The sequence below is a fragment of the Moschus berezovskii genome, chromosome 14, assembly GCF_049115385.1.
Source record: "Moschus berezovskii isolate FMDL1 chromosome 14, NW_MosBer_1.0, whole genome shotgun sequence".
NCBI lineage: Eukaryota > Metazoa > Chordata > Mammalia > Artiodactyla > Moschidae > Moschus > Moschus berezovskii.
Window position 1 is genome coordinate 31934534 of NC_142473.1, and position 24840 is coordinate 31959373.

At 54.6% G+C, this 24840-nt stretch overlaps 1 protein-coding gene across 2 annotated transcripts; it reads right to left on the reverse strand.

Annotated features, from left to right (window-relative positions):
• Window positions 1–199: 199 nt before the first annotated feature.
• PCSK7 (proprotein convertase subtilisin/kexin type 7) lies at window positions 200–24376 on the reverse strand. Of its 2 annotated transcripts, none has more exons than XM_055423080.2 (17): window positions 24254–24376; window positions 22431–22552; window positions 21477–21956; window positions 20241–20375; window positions 19234–19399; window positions 17773–17863; window positions 16851–16905; window positions 16287–16425; window positions 15344–15444; window positions 12300–12467; window positions 11765–11872; window positions 11253–11355; window positions 3902–4058; window positions 3178–3272; window positions 2136–2229; window positions 1819–1936; window positions 200–1557 (listed from the first exon to the last, which is right to left on the reverse strand). In XM_055423080.2, exons 3-17 carry the CDS (start codon window positions 21942–21944, stop codon window positions 1195–1197), a joined length of 2361 nt encoding a protein of 786 aa, XP_055279055.2. In that variant the 5' UTR covers window positions 21945–21956; window positions 22431–22552; window positions 24254–24376; the 3' UTR covers window positions 200–1194. The 2 variants fall into 2 exon arrangements, with proteins under 2 accessions (XP_055279055.2, XP_055279053.2); XM_055423078.2 differs by having other exon boundaries at window positions 16251–16425.
• Between the last annotated feature and the right edge of the window lie 464 nt (window positions 24377–24840).

Sequence of the window (24840 nt, forward strand, 5' to 3'; positions counted from 1 at the left end):
TTTGCCCTGGTCGCTTTGGTTCTGGTTCCAGGAAGTCTGAGGGGGGAACAGGCAGGTAGCTCTGGTTCTCATGGGTTCCTCGTGTGCCACGATTTCAGGGGCTGGAAGAGGGGCATCGATGACAGCTCTGAAGGGAGAGGGGCAGCTTGGCGGCTTGTGTTAGCTTTGGGGAGGTGGCCGAAAGGAGTGGGCCAAGGGCGACAGTGTGTGGAAGATTTTTATTTTGGAAAAGCTGTGCAGAAAAAATTCAACAAAATGTTGCTGTGGAAAGAGAAAACCAAATCGTAAGCATTAAGAAAAAGCAAAGTTCCAATCAACCAACTCGCTCAGAAGAGGGGAGGAGGCCAAGAATGGGAGGAAGTTGCAGCCCGCCAGGCAGCTGGCCTGCCTCCGGTGGGCACGGCCGTTTCCCTGAGTACTTTGCAGAGGAAGATGGGGTGGCGGCAGACCTGCCGAAGATGCCCTGGTGGAGCGGCCTGGGCCTGGGGGCCATGCCCATTCACAGCCCTGCCAGGCACATCGTACCGGTCCTTCAGGACGAAGGGGTCAGGGGCGTGCTCAAGGTGGGCTTCTGCTGATCAGGGATGATGCAGGCAGCTGCTTTCAGGGCACGTGTGCTGAGTTGGGGGCTGACTGCCAAACCAACATGGTCAAGTCCAAGGCTGAGGCTGGATGGTAAGGGGCAGAGAGGGAAGGGCTGCCATTTCTGGCCCCGGGTCGTTAAAAGGACAGGCATATCCGAAGGCTCTTTCCAGCTTCCACCCCTAAGCCCTCTTCCCAAGGGACCCCAGTGACATTTCTGCTGAGATGCTCTTCTGGCCACACGTGCTGAGGGTCTGGGTGACCCACACTGCTGGCCTGCCCTGGAGAAGCAAGGATGGAGGCCGGCCCAGTGGAAGCCCTAGTCCATCGTCCAAGCCTTCTCACCAAAAGCTCCTACTCTGTTGGAGGTAGGCTCCACGGCTGTTGCCAGCCTGTTCTCTGGCACTGCTGCTCTGCTGACTGGACCTTCTGCAGGCCCGTGCCCTCCCTGAGCGTGGTCTTTAGCCAGAGGGCGTCTTCAGGCCCCTGGTCCCAGCTGGAAGCACCCGGACTGCTTTCTGCCCAGAGCTCCCAGGACTAGGAAGCAGCTTTCCACACTCCTGCAGTCTTAGGAAGTGCGAGCCCATCCCACGGTGGCTGTCAGGCCCCAGGTCAGCACATCTGCACCTCCTTCCCCTGCAGTAGGTCTGGGGGCAGGAGCTGAGGGATGTCCAGGGCACCCCTGCTCTGGGACAAGCTCCAGTCCCCCTGATCCAGCAGGTCTGGGGCGTGGAGCCCTGAGGTGGTGGGAGAGTCCTCACTCTCCAGCCCCGCTCCGCCTGGATCCTGGCTGCTGCACAGGGGCACTGATTCTAGTTCTGTCCCCTCCTCCTTGGCTTTCTGGCTTCGCTGGGGCCAGTGGCACGGTCCACTCCAACAAATTGGGTGAAAGGCCACATTCCTCTGGCTCAAGTATACTTCCAGCGTGTAGTAAATGGTCCAGAAGACGGTGAAGCAGCCAATCAGCACCAGGGTCTGGGGGAAAGCAAGCACCTATGTAGCGCTGCTCTCCCAGAAGCCTGCAGCCTTTCTCAGCCCAGAACAGTGAGCTCAGAGAATCTCTCTCCTTCTCGGGGCTGCCTCTCCCACCCCAAGCCACACCCTCTGTCCGCCCCCTCCCCCGGAAGAAAGTTAGCCAGGAAAATGGGAACCCAGGTCTGCCCAATCCATCACTCCCAAGATGCCCTGAGTCTCCCATCAAGGACAACACCCCAGGGCACCCCTGTCTGCCTGCACCTTGAGAGTGTTGGGGGTGATGGTGTAACCGTCTTCCTCGGGGATGTTCAGCCCAGGTGGGCAGGGCAGCGTGAAGCCATCGTGCAGGTACTTCCCACTCATGGCACTTTCTAGTAGCCTGTGGGGCAGAGAGGATACAAGGATGCCCCACTCAGCCTGGTTCCTCTACCCGCCTGCCTTGCCTATCCTCCTGCCTGACAGCTGGACAGGGCGAGGTCCCACAGCAAACTGGGGCCGCAGGAAGTGGAGCTCCCTAGGTGGCCTCCCCACCCCCACCCCCAAGTCCCCAGCCCTCTGACGCCCACGTCTCCACCTACCTCTGTCTGTCTCTGATGTCTGCTGGACTCCACACAGAGCCATACAGGATGAGCTGCCACTGCCGGAGGACGCCGGCCTGGGACGCCTCGTCTCCTAGGGCGGCAAGCAGGGCGGTACATGAGCCTCACGGCTGACCAGACAGCAGAAGGCCTGCCTGCCCTGCCACCCGGAGGGGCTCAGACCACATGGGTGGGTAGCCACAGTCGCCTAGCTGGGCCCCACTGACCCCAGGGCTCTGCAGACCTGCCACCCGGGTGCTTTTAGGAATGGAAAGGGCAGGGTGAAAGGGAGCACTCCAAAGCTAGGAAGTTTTTCCTCTTTCATAGTTTAGGGTTTCAGCTGGGATTTTTCTTGGGAAAAAAAAAAAAGTCCTGCTAAATTAAAGGTCTGAAAACCACCGGTCTGGTGAGGTATACCTGAAAGTCAAAGACTCTTTGCGACCCCATGGACTGTACGGTCCAGGGAATTCTCCAGGCCAGAATACTGGAGGGGGCAGCTGTTCCCTTCTCCAGGGGATCTTCCCAAACCAGGAAATCCTCCTGCATTGCAGAAGGACTCTTTACCAACTGAGCTATACCTAATTTGGGGGAAATTGGGAGGGTTGGGTTCAGTTTCCAATTTTCTCCTTGAAATACTGTATGATTTCACATATGTTACTTCAAACCCTGGGTGGGTCTCAGTTTAAAAAAAAAATGGTGAAAATTAGTCCTGCCCTTACCTGCCTACCAGGGCTGGCCGCAGGATGGTTATATGTGAAAGAACTTGAAATGTGGTTTCAACAAGGAATTTGTGTTGCTATCCTGAGGAAAAATGGATCAGTCACTTTGCCAAGGAAGATGAGAGATAGTATTAATGAACAATTAATGAACAGGTCTCAATGCCCATTCTGTGGATAGGGCATACTTCTTGGCAGCTACCCTCATGGTTTGATGGCACCCTAGGTGTTCCACCTGGGACACTTTCTGTGGGGATTCTGAGATCCAGAGGGACAGACGACACTTGTGAAAGGCAGGGCCCTGGCTGGGAGGCAGGCAGGCTTACCTACATCTCTGATGACGAGTCTGTAGGTCCCTTTCGCCCGCTCCCCCCAGCACCGCACCGTGGAGAAGGTCCAGTCATTGAAGCCATTGGGATCCCTGGGACAAGAACACAGGAGACCAAGGAAGGTGTGGAGCAGGGAGCGGACCCCTTTCCCCAGGAGCGCTTTCTGACTGTAGTAGCAGCAATGGTCTGAGCTACAGCCGATCAGGAAGGGGCCATGAGGGGCCCTTGCCCCGGGATGATCTCAGGAGCTGGGGGGCTTGTGTCAACGTGGTGAAGTGGAAAAAGCAAACGTGGAGAGAACACAGGTTTGGGTGTCCCATAGATCTAGGCTTGCTGTCACTCTCTCAGGCGCTTACTAGGCCTATGACTTGTTTCCTCATTTGTAAAAGGAGGTTACAAAGTCTACTCTCCATCTTCTTTCTCTTGGTCATGCAGTGGTAGGTGGGATCTAGTTCTCTGATCAGGAATTGAACCCCCTGCACTGGGAGCACAGTCTTAGCCACTGGACTGCCAGGGAAGTCCCTCTGCATCGTTCTTACAAGGACTGAAGAAAACATACATAAAGTGCAGTGCCGAGCACGCTGTAAGCACTTGAACAAAGCAGGCCACAAAGCCAGCAGGGGAGTTTAGGACAGGGCGAGTGTCTACTCCCCCCAGATCTTTTCCTGGACGAGGCCCTCGCTGCAAAGAGGGCTCAGAAGGTAGGGGCTCAAGTACGTACGAGTCCAGGCTGCGGGGGGCACCAACAAGGGACATCATGCCGCTGGGGCAAAACAGTTTCAGTTCCAAGCTGCCACGTCGTGGGTGAGTGATGGAGACTGTCACGGCCACGTGCTCCAGGGTCTTCAGCCCCGACATGTCCAGGTCCATCCTGCTGACTGTGGGAAGTCAGGCTGGGCAGCTGGGAAACCAGCCCCACAAATACTTATGCCCTCACTTCACCCCACCAAACACAAAGGCATATACAAGTATCTTTGGCAACTCTGATTGAACCTTTTGTACACTAGGAAAGGGCGTGCACTTGCTGATTTCAAGTTTATAATTTAGTTTAGAGTCTAGCGGGAAGGTAACACATAACCAAGATACAAGACAAGAAACAAACGGAGCCATTTCCAACGTTCACTCATCCAAAAAATAATTTCCTGAGTACCTCCTACATTTCAGGCACCATACTAGACACTGGGAATGTAAAGATAAGCTGGATATGGCCTCTGCCTTCTACCTGAAAGTGGAAAATGACATCTATGAGGGCCACATAACTGATGCCAGAACAGAGATGAGGCAGACAGGTTTAGGCACTCAGCTGCGAGACGCACTCTGAGGAAGGGAGCGCGTACAGATTGGGAGAGTGTTGGTAGAGGGTGCTCTAGAAGGGAAAACGGCACATAAAAGGCAGAGGTAGAAACGAACAAGCTTCATATTGAAGGAAACACAAGCTTTTTGGAAAAAACAACAAAAAAACCAAACTACTGAAGTGATGGGCTTCCCTGGTGGTCCGCTGGTTAAGAATCCATCTGCCAATGCAGGGGACACAGGTTTGATCCCTGGTCCAGGAAGATTCCACATTCCGTGGCGCAACTAAGCCCGGGCGCCACAACCACTGAGCCCAAGCACTAAACTACTGCAGCCCACGCGCCTAGAGCCTGCGCTCTGCAACAGGAGGAGCCACCGCACTGAGAAGCCCGCGCACTGCAACGAAGAGTAGCCCTGCTTGCCACAACTAGAGAAACGCTGGCACACAGGAATGAAGACCCAACAGAGCCAAAGACAAATAAATAAAAAGATGAGTTATGCATTTAAAAGAACGAACAAAATAAAAACCCCACCAAAATTGGTGGAGTGAACAAACTTCAAGGAAATTGTACTGAAGGGAAAAAAGCCAATATTGAAAGGACACATAGTGCACGACTTCATTTACATAATGCTCATGAATAACGCTGACTGCAGAGATGGAGAACAGATGAGTGGTGGCCAGGTGCGAGGGATGGGGCAGAGGGGTCGGGTGTGGCCGCACGGGCGACAGAGGAGCTCTGGGATGGGATGGCTCTCCATACTGACTGTGGTGGTGGTTACACAGACTGCACGTGGTAACGCTGCACAGACACGCGCGCACACACACACACACACACAGAATCTATGTCTCACCGGTAAAATCTGAGTAACTTCTATGAATTGGATGAATATCATTTTCTTGGTTTTCCTATTGTTCTATTCTAAGACATTTAACATCAGGAGAAGAGTGCATAGGACTTCCCTGAACAGTTCTTTGCACCCTCCTGTTAATCTGCAATTATTTCAAAATAAAAAGTTAAAACACCAGACTAGTGAAATAGAAGACTCAGTTGAGGAATAATAAGCAATTAGGCAGCGATGACAAATGACTCTTTCCAAGACAACTTTTCTTCCATTAATTCAGGCCAACAGGCAAAGCAGAGAGCAGCACCCAATTCTACAGACGAAGCAGCTCAGAGAGGAGGTGAGAGGCGACGGGCTCGGGACCTAGGATGGGAAAGGCTGTAACACTTTTATTTTAAACATACAACTAGAACTTCTAGAGATTACTGTGCAAGGATGGAGTTGTTTAAAAAACTGTTAAAGGGAGGTTACTCCTAACAGCTGTGGGTAGGCTGAACTGGAGCAGAAAGAAGAAACAGGTGACAGGAAGGCCAGCTAAAATAGCTGATTCTAGTCTAGGGGTGAGGCGGTGTGGGCGTGATAACTGGTCACAGAAGAAAGAGGGGGAGTTCCCTGATGGTCCAGTGGTTAGGAATCTGAGTTTTCATTGCGGAGGGCCCGGGTTCAATCCCTGGTCAGGGAACTAAGATCCCGAAAGCCGTGCAGCACAGCCAAGGTGAAAAAGAAGGAGAGAACAGAAAAGGCTCAGGGCCTCCTGTGGCCCCTGCGTCTGTCCTTCCCGTTCGTCCTGGCCTTCCACTCAGCCCCCCTCTCACTGCGCTCACGTCAGGGAGGAGGGCCACCGCCCATTACCCAACGACACCAGTGTTCACGGGTCTACCTGTCCGATGCCATCTCTTCACATCCCTTGCCTTCCTCGACTCCACAGACCTTTCTCCACCCCACGTCAGCACAGACTTCTTTGGCCAGACCCCAGGCCTCGTCCGTATCTGGCACTCCTTCAGTTCTGAATGGGTTAGTAACTTCCCTTGTGGGATTTATTACATAAACAACACAAATTAGGACAGTAGTTGAGCAAAAATGAGAACAAAAATTGATGCTGTGTTGGTAAATGCCCACTGAGCCTCTCACTGCCTTTGTGTGCACGCATGTCTTTTCTTTCCCTCTTGCAACTCATGGAAGCTAACGTTCTGCCTTCCCAGAGAGCAACCAGCTGTCCCTCCACTTTCTCCACTACCTTCTTTTTTTGGCTGCACCACGTGGCATGGGGGATCTTAGTTCCCCTGCCAGCGATCAAATCCGCACCCCTTGCAGTGGAAGTGTGGAGTCTTAACCACTGGACCATCAACCAGCAAATTCCCTCCACCACCTTCTTGATTCCTTCATTTTCTTGCTCCTCAAGAGATCCATCAAGCTCCTCTTCCCTAACCGCCTAAGAAAAACACATTCTTATTTACATTCCCTTGTTTTCTTTTCCTTTCACAGTAACTATCTGGCAAAAGGCCAACACTGGATCAGACCAATTATACAGTCTCTTGGCTGGATTTTGTTGCTGATGCCTTTCCCACTATAAAGGAAAAACAAACCCTTTCTCAACTCATCGCTTGTGCCTACAAGTGCTAAGAGCCTGGGCTCTGGAGCCACCCAGCCTGGGTTCAAATTCCAGGTCAGCCATTTACTAGCTATGAGAATTAGTTTCCTGATCTGTAACAGGTCCCCATTATATAGTTCATGGTTAATCATTTTAAGATACACCCTCTGTCTCCTGTTTTCTGCTGTACCTGGGGGCTCTGGGCTCTGGAGAATAAACTTCCCAACTCCTGCCTAGATAAGGAAGGGGCTACCACCTGGCTGCTAAGCATGGGAGAAGGTACCTGGACGTCTGCCTTTTAATTGACACCAAGCTCTACTCTCATCCCTCATCTTTGTCCTCTGCAATGCATGGGGCCTCCGAGTCCTGAGCCCCTTTTTTGGGCCACATGGCATGACTTGTGGAATCTTAGTTCCCATACCAGTGAATGAACCTGGGCCCTGGCAATGAAAGCTCGGAGTTCTAACCACTGGACTGCAGGGAATTCCCAGCCCTGAGTCTTTGGAGATTGTGTGGCGTGAACGAGCTTGTTGCCTAGCATCACTCTTGCAGGTATTTGGTTTGCAGTTTTCTTAGTCCTGCTCATTTCTCCATTCATGCTCTATCTTCCAAACATGTCCTGCAGTCTCTACTTTGCTGTGGTCTCTTCTCTCATTCTCTTTGTCCTGTGCTCATCCCTGTTTTATTCCTTTAGTCTTACTTTGGTGAGGTTGTACACATGGACATTTATATATGTGATACTTACATAAATTTACATAAATTTTTACTGTGCATGTAGGTGTGCTTAGTCACACAGTTGTGTCCAACTCTTTGTGACCTCATGGAGTGTAGCCCACCAGGCTCCTCTGTCCATGGAATTTTCTAGGTAAGAATACTGGAGTGGGTTGCCATTCCCTTCTCTAGTGTATCTTATTGACCCAGGGATCGAACCTGGGCCTCCTGAGTTGCAGGCAGATTCTTTACCGTCTGAACCATCAAGTGACACATTACAAAGCGTAATAGAACAGAACAGAACCCCAAAAGAGACCTGAGCGTGCTCGTCTGAGTTAGCATGTGTACAGGGTGGCATGCTACATGCATTTACTTATTGGTGTGTACAGGGACTTGGGTGGCCATGCATGTGAGAACATGAGAATTATTTTATTAGAATTGACCTAGTATATTAAATGAGTTAACCCTTAGGCCAGTGCTTGGCACATTAAAGGCATTTATCTTTTTTTTTTTTGGCTGCACTGCAAGGCATGCAGGATCTTAGTTCCCTGACCAGGGATGAAGCCCATACCCCTGCAATAGCAGTGCAGAGCCTTAACCACTGGACCACCAGGGAAATCCCAGAGGCACTCATCCTAGTTGATGATGATGATGATATTATTATTTTACCTTTAGCAACATGGGATCTTGTTCAACCACCACCGAGAAGCTTCCAGGGTTTTATTTGCCCATAATCTTACAGAAACTAGAAAAATCTCTATCCTTGTCACTATCCTTGTTTAGGGATCAGAATAAGAGATGTCAATCTAGGAATCATTTGTGGAGAGGTGGCAGCTAAAGCCTTAACTACAACTGGGCCATCGAGGACGAAGATGTAGAGGGAGGGTCAAGAGCATGGCATGAGTCTGAGAAGGAACTCATGGTTTGGAAGTAGTGAGGTAAGTGACCAGAAACCAGAAAACCAAGTTCCTCAGGCCAGAGAAGACCATGGAGCAAAGGAGGCCACTGGAGCCACAAAGGAGGAGCGGGGAGGAGGAGGTGGAGGAGGGGGAAGGCTGACACACAGGCCTCGTTAATCCAGTCCGACAACAGGGCTAAGCATCGTCAACCGAGATGAGCTGTGAGCTGGCCCTGGGCCTGAGCCTGAGAGGGGCACCTCACAGCGATGAAGTCCGTCTTCAGCAGTGGAGAGGGGGTGATAAAGGTGAGCAGTTGCTTTGGTTAGTTCATTTGAAACAGTTACTAGCTGGAGGCAGTCAGGGGTTTAAAGGTGTTTCCTAACAGATGTGCTGAGGGTGTTGGAAGGCAGGAGGAGGAATCAATGGGGAGGGAAAGACTGGGCAGGAGAGGAAGATTCGGAGCCAGGAAGGGACAGGACTGAAACATGGCTGGCGGGGGATGGTGGTAGCCAGCTGGGCTGCAAACAAGGATAAAAGGGTATTTGCAAGAGGTGTTCAGGAATCTTCCGTAAATACACACAGGCTCCCTCGTGTTTGAGATATGCCTCCCAAGCCCCACCCTCTCTCTCGCCCTCCAGAGACATTTCAGACCCAGAGTCAGAGCTAAAGGAACCAAGGAGCCCTCCTGCCACTGGGGAGAAATGACAACCTGTCTTGCTCTAGAGATGCCCTGCCTAAGAAGGTGGCACCAGCCACATGTGGCTATTTAAAATCAACTACAGGGACTTCCGTGGTGGTCGAGTGGTTAAGAATTTGCCTTGCAATGTAGGGGACATGGTCGAGGAACTAAGATCCCTTGTGCCATGGAGCAGCTTAGCAGCACAAATAGAGAACATTTCCACCATCATAGAAAGTTCTCTTGGTCACCCCTGCCCTAGAGTTTTGGCATTTCACCTCCTTTTCCATCTCAGGAATATTCACTTCCTTCTATCTTACAAAAAAGTTCACCTGCCAGCCCTTGGACACTGACTTGCCCAGGTCTTGGTGGGAAAGACTACCACTTGGCCATAGGGGAAGAGGTTTGCTGACCGTCTGGGACTGAGTTGCTCAGCTCTACGTGAACTGGACTGACTTCCTGCAGCCTCCAAGAATGCCCATGAGCCTGGACCTTCAGTTCTGTCTGGAGTCACAACAGAGGGGAAGACATCTTTGCTGACCATGGAGATCAGCAGACTGCTGGCCGTGCTCCAAACCCGTGAAGGACTCCGTTAGCAAAACTTGCTGAGTCCACCTCCCTTCTCTCTCTCTCTCCCCTACTCCAACCCCTGCTCTCCTTCTCCCAGGACAATCTGTCCTTTCTCCTGATTCTTCATGACAGTTTCCAGATGCCTCTGTACCGAGGGAAGTTTGTCAGATGTGCTGGGGGAACGTCCCTGGTTAGTGGGAGGCAGAGGATGATGAAGTTGAAAAGGACCCTAACCTGCTTCCAAGCTGACCCCCTCACTTGACGGATGTGACTGTGGGTTAGTGTTACTTAAATGAGAGAGAGCAGCTCTGGATACGAGGTAATAAAAGTTAAAAGATGTACTGTCTCCAAGACATGTGAGCGCAAAGCCCTGAGGTTCCTACTTGAACTGCATTCCTGGGAATGTTCCTGCACTCTTCTGCCTTGGCTGATGCTTTATGCCCTTTCCAAGACAGCATTCCTTTTACGGAAAATGCAATGAACCAGGCCCATGGATTTCCTTCCACATAGAGGGGAAACTGGGCAAGTGCTGGACATGGTTAGGGAGAGAGACAACAGAACTCTTTCCACCCAGGGGAGCAGCCCCAACCCTCCCTTCTACACTCCCATCTTTGGCCATCCCTCCTTGTGGCCACTGTGCTGGTCTGATCACTTCCTAGGAGGATGGGAACATAAGGACAAAGCTCCACCTGGGTACAAAGCATGACATGCTTCCGACTTTACAAAACACAGTGGATAACTCTCCTTGTCAAAAGTCCTTGAGGAAAAAAATCCCCAAAGAACTGGAGGTATGGAAAACTCTCCAGTGGCAACTCTGGGAAGTCCGCAGAGAGATGATCCTCGAGCACAGTACCCCAGCCCAGCTGCCCTCTTCTCTGGGAAGGGGTTCAACCTCTGGGCTCAATACGAGACCATATCTCGGACTGCCCACAGACAGCCCTCACCCCTTTGGACAGTCCCGTGGCTTCAGGTGGGATGGAGGCGGAGACAGAGGGAGGGCCACTCCAGTCTAGAGAGCCCTCTGGGGACTCCTCTGTCCTCCCCCAACAGGTCCCAGCTGATTCTGTAATCAGACAAGCCTGAGAATCATAGGGAGACATTCCCAGCTCCTTCACTTCATCCAAAGCCCACTGGGTTGCAGAGGATCATCTGGCAAGTTCCTAGCATGGAAGTCAAAAGAACATCTTTCGACTTATGCCTGTCTCCCCAGGTCCTGGCCCAGCCCTCTGGCCAGCCTTCTTAATGGCTTGCTCAGCAGCTCCCTCCCACCACCTGTAACTCAGGAGAAAGGTCTCTCAAGCAGCCAGGGGGCCAGCCAACTCAGAAGCAGCAGCATGTCCTAAAATGGTCAAAGAGAACGCCGCAGATCTGGCTGGAGCTCAGCTCCTAAAGGAAGGGGCAGGACCGGCAGGAGGACGAGTTTAACTTCTCCATCACCCCGCCCTGAGCCTCTGGCCCGGGATTAACCCCCTTTCTGCTGACCGCTTACCATTCCACAGCACCTCCAGGGGGCGGGCGGACAGTGGGATCTCCTTGTTCTCTTTCAACACAGGGCTGACGTAGGAAGCTAAGTAAGGGACAGACGTCCAGACCTGTGGAAGGAAGCGGGGGCGGCGAATGAACAAACGGACGGACCTCGCACAGCCAGTCTCGCCTACCTGACCCCTGGGGCTGCGCTCTTTATTTCTCCCCTCATCATCACTGTCTTTCGCTCTGGGACACCCTGGACTCCTCCCGACAGCATCACAACACGGAGCCAGGGGACACACTGGGTCCAGGGCGGCACATGGGGAGCTGAGCACCCTGAGGGCTCCATGCAACACCGAGGTCTCATTTACTCTCCTGTCAGTTTAAGAAACTTTATCGAGTGTTGAGCCTGCTTCTTCGTGGGTAAAATGGGTCTCGGGTGAATGAACATCTATTAAGCACCTGCGACGTGCCAGGCAGTGTTTCAGGCATCCGGCCCGCCCCCTCGGCCCCTCCACGCAGACAGCCATTCACCTTAGCGGCGTTCACGAGTCTCCAAGCATTGAGCAGGCCGAATCCGTGCTGGTGGCTGTGGCTGAAGCCGGCCTCGTTGGTGATCCAGTCCGCACGGCGGTCCTCATACTGACAGCATAGGGGTGCTGGTGAGCCTTGCAGATTTTAGGTTTCCCGACTCGCCCTGATGGCTCATCCAGCCCAGACTCTCCCACAAAGGCTGCTAGGAAGGGACTCCCCGAGGAAATCTGGGACAAAAGGGCAAAGCCCTGTGATGTCACCAGCCCAATGGCCTGCTTACAGAGAGGGACCTGACAGCCCGTCCAGAATGCTCCTTTGCAGGTGACATGGAAGCAGCAGGACAGGGACAAGTGAATTCAGGTCTACGGTCCTGGTGGGGTCTCCATACTACTTCCATAGGAATGCAACTCTGGGAGACACTGGCACCTAACGCCTGGGACATCTAGAATCCGAACCTCCTGACACCTCATGCCCTTGGGACCAAAACTCTGAGGTGGGCTGGGCTAGGCCATGCGTCTGTCTGCGAAGGGCTCACCCGGGTAGCCGTGAAGACAATGATGTGCTGGACGTCACGCCACGTGAGGCAGGGCCGCACCTGGAGCATCAGGGCTATCATGCCAGCCGCCAGGGGCGCGGCGGCTGAGGTCCCCGTGTGGCCCTCGGTGCAGCCCGTGCCCTTCTGAAGGTCCCAGTCGGTGGTCACCTGGGGAGCGGAATGGGGGACGGGGGCGGGTTAGGGCCTGAGCTCCCAGGGGCGGTGGGGGAAGGGGGCAGGGCGAGGCCTCAGAGTGAGCGAGCCTCCCGGGGACCTCTCTGTCTGGCCTTCCAGGAGAACCTCTGGAGAGCTGAGAAAAACCAGTTACTCTGAGGGTCTTGGCTGCAGTAGCATGGAAAGGAAGTGGAGAAGGGAGAGGCCTCATGTGTCCTGTTCAGCTGATGACCACTTCCCCAATCCCCACCCTGCCCTTGCCCCTGCAGCTGTGGAGACAGAGGAGTGGTTGGGGAGCTCCGGGGCCCCCAGCTGGAGCTGGGACAAGAGTGACAGCACTGGGCAAGGAACTCCGACTCGGCGGCTCAGAGACAGGGCTGGCCTGACGTCAGTGTGAACAAAGGGAGTGTGTCCCAGGGAGAGGACAGCGTCCCCCTCACCCACGGGGGCTCAGCATGGGCGGAGCATCTGCACCGCGGCCCACCCTGGCCTGTGGCGATCGACAGGCCAGGCCACCTCCCTGCTCGGGGCTGAGTGCCTCAGGTCCCCTTTCTCTACCTGCAGTCCTGAGGTGGGATGTGAGAGAGGGAGTGGGGGTTGAGGGGGAGGGACACGGCACCCGTCTGGCATCCAGTTCTTTCCACGCTCTCATCCCCCCTGGAGCACAGAGGGTGGAGCCATGGAGGGCCCTGCCTGAACCCACTCCGGATCTGGCACGTGGTGCCTACTCTAGCCCACAGCCCTCTGGGTCTGGCACGTGGTGCCCACTCCGGCCCACGGCCCTCTGGGTCTGGCACGTGGTGCCCACTCCGGCCCACGGCCCTCTGGGTCTGGCACGTGGTGCCCACTCCGGCCCGCGGCCCTCTGGGTCTGACACGTGGTGCCCACTCCGGCCTGCAGCCCTCTGGGTCTGGCACATGGGGCCCACGCTAACACTGGAGCATATTTTCCTCCCAGGCTTCTCTCCTGGGTCAGATACCAAGGTGCTACCTTCTGCCAAGAGCTGCCCTTTCTCCAGCGTCCTCGCTGCTTGCCTTCCAGCTGTTATAGCAGCGGCCAAGACATGGCATTTCCACTCAGATGCCGTGCTCTCACAGAAGAGAAGGGAAAAACTCTTCAAGTGGAAGTCTCAATGAGGGTGGGAAGCCTGGTCTGTGCCAGGGAGCAGATTAATTTTTTCCTGTTAAGGAAAGAGCCTCACAGTGACAGTCTAGTATGGAGCCGGGAGGCCAGTGAACTTGCCTCTGGTGGCAGGAGCCCCGGGCAGCAGACGGTGGGGTGGCGTGTGCTTCCGTGCCTGCCCTGGGGGAGGCAGCCCCACCGAGCTGGTCACTGAACAGAAACTGGCAACTGGTTTTCAAGACAGGGACAACCCAAAGATGGGAAGTTGGCTGAACAAACTCTCTTTGCATTTCTGGACAAATTATAGTTCAAATGGAAAGTGGTGGGGGTGAAGCAAAGTTGAGTCCGGAGGAGAAAAGACAGGTGCCCCAGAACAAGGGGATCTTGTATGCCCGGTAACTTCTCGGCCCCCGACTGTGACTGGGGTGACCAAGAGTCCTGCAAGGATGTTCCTGCTGTTCCTCCCCCTCCAGCCTGGGCTGGGCTGGGGGTGGGTGGTGCCCCTTTGCACCCAGACCCCCGTCTGTTAAGCAAAGACTCCTGTCCTTTTACTTTAGCTCACTCCCTTTTTTCTTCTCCCAGGGAGGGGGAAGGGGCTGGGGTCACCTGGCCCAGAGCCTTGGAACATTGTATTGACCAGAAGACATTGAGCGGCAAAAACAGAACTTCAGTTTGGGAAAGAGAATTTGACCTAGAGGCAGCAGACCAATTCCCAATGGTCCCAGAGAGTCCTCCCAAGTGCAAGCCACTGCAGAAATGTGACACTGGCTGGCTACAGCCCAGCCCTGCCCGAGAGCCCTCCGTACCCGGGTCACTCTGTTACGGGCATTGGGACGGGCAGGGACCTCTAGGATGACGGGCTGGAGCTGAGCCAGCTGGGGGTAGGCACTGCACTCTGAATTCCTTCACAGGTTCCCACAGCTTGAGAAACTCCACTTCCTTGCTCCAACCTCTTGTTTGCTGTGACTCCAAGCCCAGCTCCAAGGAAAGAGCTGCCTCTGGGGCTGACGGGGACATTCCAGACTCCTTTTCCCACCCATGCGGTGCAGACAACCACTAGCTTTACTCCTGAGGATGAACAGGATCAGAACTCGCAGTATTTACGTAAGGACTGCATAGTACTGCAACGATGATTTTTTTTTTAAGCCCATAGAAATTAGGCAAAGCCCGTATTCTACTAAAGGAAGACATTTCAAAGGTTCTTTCATCCATGTGTGCTAGAGTGGTTCCTATAAAGATATGCATATTTGTTAAGTTAAAAATTTAAAGATGAAGGAGCTTCCCTCATGGCTCAGTGGTAAAGAATCTGACTGCCAATGCAGGAGACACAAGTTCAATCCCTGGGCTAGGAAGACTCCACGTGCCTCAGGGCAACTAAGCACAACTACTAATCCCATTCAGTGCTCTGGAGCCTTGGGGCTGTACGTACTGGGCCCATGTGCCCAGAGCTTGTGTCCTGCAACAGGAAAAGCCACCCCAGGGAGAAGCAGACATTGTAATGACAGAGCCCCCCACGTGCCGAAACTAGAGACAAGCTGGTGCAGCAAGGAAGACCAACACAGCCATACATAAACAAATAAGATTAAAGACCTTAAAGATTAAAAACCCTTTACACAGATACATTTAGAGTCCTCAACTCCATTCTACCAACAGGGGCAGACTCTTAGGGAAACAGATCTGCTAGGGAAGAGGATCCCGAGAACTGGGCTAGGGAGCAGAAGGCTGGGGTGGTGGGGCAGAACACTCACGATGCTCCGGAGCATCTTGTCCCCACCGCTGAAGGTGACCGCCAGCATGGAGGCACACTCCTCCGCATAGAAAGGCATTCGTCCCTCCTCGTCCACAGCACCTGGGGGAGGAGCAGGAAAATGGGAGCGGAGGTGAGGGTCTGAGAACATCAGACTTACCTCTGAGTTATCGTCGAGGGGTTGGTCCTGGGCTTAACAAATGATCTCAGTGGTCCAAGTCCTTCAAGTACCCACACGCCTCCCCCAGACAAGAGGTCTCAAATGGCAGAGGGTAGTCTGTGTCGAGACCATTCTTTCAGCAGACTGCAGGGGGTGGCCACTCGACACGGGCTCATCCGTTCGCATATGTGTTTCTCAGTTACTTATCAGTTATCTACCGCGGGTCACACACTGTGTGAGTGAGAGGGGGACTGTGGGCAAAGGCCACAGACCTGATCTCAGGGAGCCCATGGTCAGGGGGAGGTCAGGGACGTAAGTACAGCTGGGGTGGTAAATGCCTACAGCAGGGAGCACAGGTAAAAGGCAGTTAATTTAGGCTGGTGTGGCGGGGAGGTCAGGGGACGTTTCAAGCAGGAGGGAAGTGACCCGTGGGAAGGGAGGTTGGAGCAGAGGCCTAACCAGTTGTGGTGGTGGAGGTTGGGCTGGGGGCCCGGAGGGGGTTATCTCAGATGATGGGTAGAAAGTGCTCCCGGGTATAACTTATAAGGAAGTCCTGACCTCCCCTGAGAGCAGGGCTGCTTCCTCCTCGCTATCAGAGTCTGAAGAGAAGACTGTGCACACACACTCAGACAGACACATGGAAGCTGGGGGCACACCCAGATACATGGTCCCCTCACCACTGAGTGACTCACACCCAGATACACAGTCCCTTCACCCGAGTGACACACACACACACACACACACGCACGTGTGCGCCCATGCGCTGGCCCGCCGGGCCCGCTACCTATGGTGACGGTGTAGATGGAGTTGGCGTAGCCGTCATAGTTGCAGTTGTCATTGTGCTGGCCCCCGTTGCCGCTGGCCACCACAAAGATGCTCCCAAAGCCCTGGCGGCCAGCGATCACCCCGTGCTGCAAGGCAGCCTGAAGAGCAAGACACCCAGGTCAGCAGAGGAACTCACAGGAAGACCCTACCTACCACGCCACTCACCCTCCTGTCCCCTTCTAGAAGGAAAACAAAACACCCCAAGGGCACTGGACAAGGGAGAAAGAGACTTAAAGATGGACTGAAGAGGGTAAGGGGGTTGTTAGTGGAACAACTGCTTGGTGGATGTGCTCTGCTTGTCAGAGAAGGTGGGGCCGGAAATGGGGAGCCGAGCACAAAATCAGAGCAAAGCACCGCTTCATTCTAAGAATGTTCCCCTCACCCCTTCACCCTGGGACCAGAGTGCTGTTCCCAAAGGAGTGGTCGGGGCTACAAGGCAGGTCTGGGGGAGGGCGGGAGCAGTTCCGGGAATGGGATGATGAGGGCGAACTTGGTCCCCGAAGGCTCCACGGTTCCCAGCTACCTTGCCCAGCTGGTGGGGGCCGTCCACCGTCTTCCCGTCATCGTCTGGTCCCCAGCTGTGGAGAGACACCCAGTGGGAAGAGCCAGGGCCAGGCCGTGGCTGCCCACCAGCCCAGCCTCGGCGGGCCGTCCCTCTGCCCGCTTCCCCTCCTCCCAAGGGATCCAGGCCAGGACTCGCGTGATGAAAGGACGTAAGAGCCCAGCCCTCGCTCCAAAGTGGAAAACAGAAGGATGTGCTAACGCTCTTGTCCTTGGAAACTGTCCCAGTTCAGGACTGCTCTAACCTGCTCCTAAAAACCCCTTCTCAGGTCCCCAGGAAGTACAGAGTGGTGGAAAGGGACGAGGCCACCCCTTCCCCACCAAAGAAGGTAACTCTCGGCCTGATGGCAGAGCGCCTGCGAAGGAAGCAGACAACCTGTGTGGGCTGTCTAGTTCTCTGTCCTCTCTACCTGTGGAGGACGCCGTGTATCTACAGGAGATGCTGCTGGGGAAGAACAGGCTGCCGTCAGTGCGGCGCGAGCAGCCCAGCCTCAGCTCCTCCTTATCATCCACCTGTTTCCTGCCAGATCCACAACCTGGAGCTGCCGGTGCATCCCTGGGTGGGGGCAGGGGGGCTTCGCACTGGGTATTCAGCCCAGCTGTGGTAGGACAGCAATCCTAAGTTTCTTCCAGAGCATTGCGAGTTTATTAAACAAATAAACACGAGGCAGGATGGAATGCTCCTCATGTGGCAACCTGACCACTGGGGTGACTTGGGGCTTAAGACGGAGAACCCAGAAGCTGGGGGTCTGGAGAAATGAGGACAGTGGACTTACAGGCTGTACCCCATGGGAGAGCCCCCCCCACACAGCTGTTCTCTGGTTGGGGGATTCGCCCGGTGCCCCCGCCTTGGCCCCTTTACCTTGTTCCTGGCTGTACCTCACCTGCAGCTGTAGATGTCGTTGATCTGATAGTGCTTGTTGAACGCCACAGCCTCCATGCTGTCTGTCAGGGGTCCATCCAGTACCCGGATACCTAGGCAGTGTAGGCCACACCAGCTCCTCAATAATGCTGGTCTCCTAGATGGCGAGCCAGGTGGTGGTGGGGGCTCCCTGTGGAGACTTACTTTTCTAAGTGCTCTCAGATCTTTTGAATCTTTATACCATGTGCATATACCTGGCCAAAATATTTTCTAATGTAATGCTAAATCTTAGACTTTACGGATCCTGGGGTCTGGTGGGCAGAGGCATAGGCTTGAAGGTAGGGAATCCAAAGTTCCCTTTTTTCATGCAACTTTTATCACGTAAAACACTGCAGCGGTGCTTGACACACAGAGGGTATTCAACAGATGGTTCTCAGCCCATTGCTCCTCCCATGGACATCTAGTCTCACCTTCTAAGATGGGACAGGTCACATCCTGGTGGAGCTCTCAGAAGGGACCTGGCTCCCTCCCTCTGTAGACTCATTTACAGAGAGGGCTGCTGACCCCTGCTGGACTATAGAAGGAATGCAGCCAATCTGTTCCAGCCTCGTAAATGCAGGCTCCAAGCGTTTATGAGAAATCACCAGGAAGGCCGTCTGCATCCATTCCCTTCACCCTCTGCTTTGATGGACAAAGACCGAGAGGCCGAGGAGCCATAGAACCACCCCAGTATGGGCCAGGGCCACTCAGCTCTCTGGAAAGGATGGGGAACAGAAAGTGACCGTCAGCAGGGGTGGGAGCTAGAGAGCTGGGAGAAGGGAGAGGGGCCTCCATAGACACACAGGATCAAGAAAGAAGGGGAAATAAGGAGGCCCTTGGTAAACCATGAAGATACAAAAACATGGATAAGTAAAAGGAGCAATCATTACAATGAGCTGAGCTCTGATGGGCATAACCATGATCAGGAAAAGGGAAGCGGAGTCTGAGCAGGTGGCCTTGGGCCTCCATCTCTCATCCAGCTCATTTTCACGCTCCTAGCTGTCTTATATAGTCATGCGTGCTCAGTTGGGTCTGACTCTTTGTGACCCCACGGACCCTGCCAGGGTCTTCTGTCCACGGAATTTTCTAGGCAAAAATACTGGAGTGGGTTCCCATTTTCTACTCCAGGGGATCTTCCTGACCCAGGGATTAAACCCACATCTCGTGTGTCTCTTACATTGACTGACAAGTGAATTCTTTACTGCTCAGCCACCTGGGAAGCCCTTTTTAAAGTGGGGTTTGCTGCTAAAAACATGTTAGAAACACCAAAGCACTAAGAAAAAAAATCAATGAGCCGATCTGTCCTGCAGACACCTATTTATAAGTGTACCCTTTGCTTTCTGCTGTGTGTTGAAGGGGAAATAAAGTCGTGTTGGAATTCAAGGAGGTGGGACAGAGGATGAAGACAGCAGTCATGGGGGGGCGGGGGTGTACCGAGAGGTACCTGCTATGCGGCTCCCAAACGCCACTCCCACCGCACAGAAGCTGTTGTTGGGCACGGCAGCAATCTCGCCCGCGCACCGTGTGCCATGGTGGTTGCCATTCTCCACGTCCGGGTGGGGCATGGGGTCAGGGTCATTAGAGTTGAGGTCATAGCTGCCCTCGGGGCTCTGAAACATGCGGGGGGGGGGGTCGGGGGGGGGGAGATGTGGTCACTCACTGGTTCCAACCGGTCAGGTCTTGGAGTTCAGGGAGAGAGAAGAACTGGGGGTTTGGGGCTCTAAGCCAACACTGCGGGCCCATCTCTGCCAACCACACAGGCTGCATCAGGACAGGAGGCCTAGGGCAAAGCTGAGAAGTGCTGTGTGTGTGCTGTGCTGTGTGTGCCAAGTTGCTTCAGTCGTGTCTGACTCTTTGCGACCCCATGGACTGTAGCCCGCCAGGCTCCTCTGTCCATGGGTTTCTCCAGGCAAGAATACTGGAGAAGTTTGCCATTTCCTTCTCCAGGGGATCTTCCTGACCCAGGGATTGAACCTGCCTCTCTTAGGTCTCCTGTATGGGCAGGCAGGCTCTTTACTACTAGTGCCAGAAGGGCTATAGCTCTAGGCAAACTTCTCTCTCAGCCATTATTATAGAAATATGCCCAGGAGCTGCTTCCATGGTGGGAAGTCTGGGATAAAAGAGGCTTCCGGCTACTTAAAGGGCAGGTTTTACAGAGGGGAGGCACTGGGACTTGTGTGGACAGGGAAGTTGCCCAGGGCCACTCCTTACTCCCCAGGGCAGGGAGTGGCAGCAGGATCCAGGAAATATCTCTCTGCTGAGCTGGAGCCTGCATCCTAGCTGCCAAGCCACAAGGCTGCCTGGGGGAGAGGAGCAGATGAAGAACAACATCCTACCTCCCAGGCCCTTCCCTCTGGCCCAGTGAGGGGTCACTGGGAAAGGGAACAGGCCTGAGGCAACATCAAGAATCAGGTAAGGCCTGGGGGCGGGACTGATTCCAGGGTCACTCACATAGTTGGGTGCGATGTCCTGGATGGTGTGCTCCACGCCATCGTCCACGACCACCACGGTCACCCCGCGCCCAGTGACATTGCGCTCCCAGACACCCGTCACATTGATGTCCCTGCCGGGGCTCCGCCGGTTATTCTGGGGGAGAGACGGGGTCAGGAACTGCTCTCTGAGCCTTGGGAGTACAGCGATGTGCAGCACAGCCCACAGGGAGACAAGTACAGCAAGCAGCCCCTTCGCGCTCTTGGCCGCTGTCAGGGGGCCAGAGAGAGGGGTAGACAAACAGGGGTAGGTGGGGACAGAGCCAAGGAGGGAACCTGTGAGAGCTCTGCCACAGCCCAGGTGTCCAGGAAAGCTTGGCATCACTCATGGGCAACAAGGGTGAAACAGTGACTAGGGTCAAGGGTTGGGTATTAATATGCCGTATGATATACACTGGGACTTCCCAGATGGCGCTAGTGGTAAAGAACCTGCCTGCTAATGCAGGAGACATAAGAGATGCAGGTACAATTCCTAGGTTGGGAAGATCCCCTGGAGGAGGGCATGACAACCCACTCCAGTATTCTTGCCTGAAGAATCCCATGGACAGAGGAGCCTGGTGGCTACAGTCCATGGGGTCACAGAGTAGGATGTGAGTGAAGCCACTGAGTACCCACTGCACGCATGATATACATTATGTTAACATTGTATAACATTGCTAGTTAAATCCACACAGGCATGACATACATTATATTAACATTGTATAATATAACATTGCTAGATAACCCCACACAGGCATGACATACATTATATTAACATTGTATAATATAGCATTGCTAGTTAACCCCACACAGGCATGATATACATTATATTAACATTGTATAATATAATGTTACTAGCTAACTCTTGTAAAGTGTTTCCCATGTGTCCGGCACACATACATTAGTTCACTTAACCATTGCCGTCTCCATTAACAGAGAGGTTAAAGAGTGCACCCAAAGGCATAAGCTAGTCAGTGGCAGGCAGCCTGGGCGGCCTGGCCCTAGCACCCGCGCCGGGCACTGCAGTCCTCTGGCTCTCTGGGAGTGAGCGTGGGGCACGTGGAGCCCGAGAATGAAGCCCACCATTGAAGCCCATGGAAATGTCTCCTCAAGCAAAGGATGGGAAGCCCCTGAAGAGTTAACACAGACAAACGCCCGCTAGAGCACTGGGTACCCCGCCCCAGCTGTCTGAAGCAGGAGGCGGCAGGGCTGCACTCACCAGGTGCCACTGCTGCGGGTACTTGGGGTCATTGAAGTGGACTCCGCGCTTGGTCCGTTTGAGCAGCCTCTGCTCTGAGTACCAGCGCACAGCTTCGTGCCTGGCCAGCACGGCCTCCACCTGCTGCCGGACGGACTCAACCTGCCGGGCCTGGCGACGCCCCACTGGCTGGACCAAGAGGTAGTGCCCCCGGAGCTCCCCGATGCGTCCCGCGTTCATCAGCCCCGTCGCCTGGGCCAGAGCATCTGCCCGCTGTTCCAGCGACTCTTCTGCTCCCTTGCCTTCTGGACCGTCCAGACGCACTGCCCAGCTTAGCCCCCTGGGGGCCTGGGCCCTGGGCCCACCTGCCCCCACCAGGCCCATAACCCAGGGAAGCAGTAGGAAGAGCCCAGCTAACTCCAGCCAGAGGCCCGTGGGCAGGCCCAGGGGGGCATCCGAGTGTGGCACTCTCTGCCTCCCTTTCGGCATCAGAGCAGTAGGCTGCAGACAAAGAGAAGGACATCAGAGGGAAGAGAGCTGATAACGGCAGGAATCTCAGGGGGCGACCGAACACCAATGTACCACACCTGGAGACTCCTAACCCATGCCTTTTAAATCACTGAATGTGTGATCCTCTCTTTTAATTCACACTGCTCTCTGACCAACAGGGATAAGCCCCTGGGGGGACCTGGGGGCCAGCACTAAGCCTAGTGGGTCCCTTGATGGCATGATTATCAAGAGACAATCAAGCAGGAGGTCCGGCTGCTAACAGGCACCACACTGCTCTTCCCCACCATTGCCATCTTGAGCTCAGAAGTCATATCACTCCTGCCAATTCCTGGCAGCTCCATGACTGTTCTTTAGAAGAGATCCTCCTCCCTTCCTCAGAGGGGACAGAAATCTTCCCCCAGCTGACTTCTCAGACCCATCCGTGGTTTTGAGGGCTCACTTCCCGCAGTGGGGCCCCATTCCCACCTGGACTCAGAGTGAGGCTGAGCTCCTGGTCTGGTTAACCACCTCACGCTCATTTTGTGCAAATGGAGAAAAGGCATTCCTTCCGCTGTGAGTAGCGGTGACTCCCAGCACAGACGGCAGACCTGTAGGCCCCAAGAAAACAAGAAACGGTGTCCTCCCAAACCCAGTGAAGCAGGCAGAGGCTAGCCAGGAACCCTGGGATCTGTGACCAAAGAAACTGCCAACGATCACTTGCAGGAATCTCAAAGAGGTCACAGACTGGAATCAAAGTGATATAGTAAGGCCAGATGGGTACAAAACCCAGAAACCCTATTTCTCATCCTAAACATCAAGCCATCCTCTTCTTTTTTTCCTAGATGCTGAGAAGTGGGCTTGAACTCTTACCCAAAACTTCTCTTGAAAAAGTAAATAGGGGACTTCCCTGCTGGTCCATTGGCTAAGACTCTGCGCTCCCAATGCAGGGGGCCTGGGTTCATCCCCGATCAGAGAACTAATTCCACAAGCAGCAACTAAAGATCCGGCATGCCACAACTAAGACCCGGTGCAGCCAAAATAAATAATAGAAAACTAAATATTAAAAAAAAAAAGAACAAAAAGGTAGACAGGACTGCTTCTTATAAGTCTGGGTGGTGGCTGACTCCCTGGTTTCTGTACCTGTGAAGGACGCCAGGGGAAATAAGAGTAGGAGGAGGCAGGGGAAAAATGGGGAAAAGCCCAGAATGCAAACAAAACTGAACAGGAATAAGAGGCAAGTGGGTGGGGTGGGGATTGCAAAGCACCACTACAGGGCTTCCCTTAGTCACTAGCTCAGCAAGTTGTCTGTGAAGTGTTCTAAACCTGGGACCGCCACCCATGGCTTGACAGAAGGGCCAAATTAGTGGGCAAATGTGGGGACAGGGACAGGTGACTGGGCAGTGGAACAAGTATGTCCCTATTGGTGGCTGAGCTCCTTCAGAAGCATCTGCTCTCTAGTGGGCTGGCGGGGGCCGGCCACCTTGAGGCAGGGCTTAGTACCCGCACACATACCCAAGTGGATCAGTCTGAAAATATGGGTATTGGACACAAGTCTCTTTGGAAAGGGAGTGGAGAACTGCCGCCACCTAACATTTCCTTCCCCAGAGCCATGTATCTCTTCTCTCTTAGGCTCCCAGGAAAATACCTCCCTCCCCTTCGACAGCCTTCACTGTCCCAAGGCATTCAGGTGTCCTTCCCAGACTGCAGGCCTTACTGAAGCAAAACAAAATTCTTGTGAGTTAAGTTGATAGCGACCCAACTGGGCAAGACTCCCTCCGTCTCAGCGGAGCCCACAGATTACGGAAGACAGGAGAAACCTGACCACCACATCCTCCAGCCCGCAGCTCACCTCCACCCTCGGCTTCTGGGAAAGGAACCTTAGATATCCTCTGAAAGCAGATCTCAACTTTGGCCCAACTAACTAGGCGTGTCTCTACAGCTCTTAGGTGCCAAGGAGGGCAGCCCGAGTCCAAGATTCCCGTTCCCAACAGGCTGTCCTCCTCCTCCTCCTCCTCCTCTTGGGAACCTCGCAACCTCTACAACCTGTTCCTAGAAATCAGGCTGCCTGCCGGAGGTCAGTTTCATCGATCGCTGGCCTCCACTGCCCGGGGCAAAGGGCCCCTCTCTCCTCAGAGGACCCGCACGATCTTGGAATCCCGGACGCCGCGGCCCCTTCTCCCTGGGCTCGCGCACGCGGGGCGAGAAGGCACCCCCTGGGCAGCTCGCTCGTCCTCAGACAGCGGCTGCAGCCCCCAGTTCTAGAGCGCCCGGACTTCCAGTGCCCCGCCCCCACCGAGCTCCCAACTCACCGGCCCGGCCGCCGCCGCCGCCGCCCCCCTGCGGAAACTCGCGGCTCCGCGGGAGCCCGACGAGCCGGTGACAGCAGCATCACTTCCGCCCGGCGGCGCAGCCAATCAGCGGCGCGCCCCCGGCCGGGCCGAGTGCGTGGCCGCGAGCCGCGGGCGACGCGGGGGGCGAGCGGGGGGAGGCGGCTCCCCCGGGCGTCCTGCGCGGAGGAAGCAGCGTCGCCCCGAATCCTCGGGGCGTCTGCAGGAGCTCCCCTCTCCATAAGGCCGGTCCTCTCCCTCATGGCGTCCTCGGGACAAGGCATCTCGGTTGAGACCTTTAACACCACACTTCTTCCTGTTCTCTCTCTGGCCGCCATGACCCTGGCTCTCGCCTCATAACCTTCCTAGAGAGGGGTTCTCCGTCCGCCAGGCCGCAAGTCCTCCTCGCGGTCGCCGTCTCTCAAGTGCCTGCGCCCGGGCGGAATCCACTAGCATCTTAGCGCGGGGGGGGGCGGTTTCCGTCAAGTCCGCGTCCCGCGCCGCGCCCCCCACTCTCGGCCCCGACCGCGCCGGCTCCGGCCGCCAGAGGGCGCCATCGGGGGCGGCGC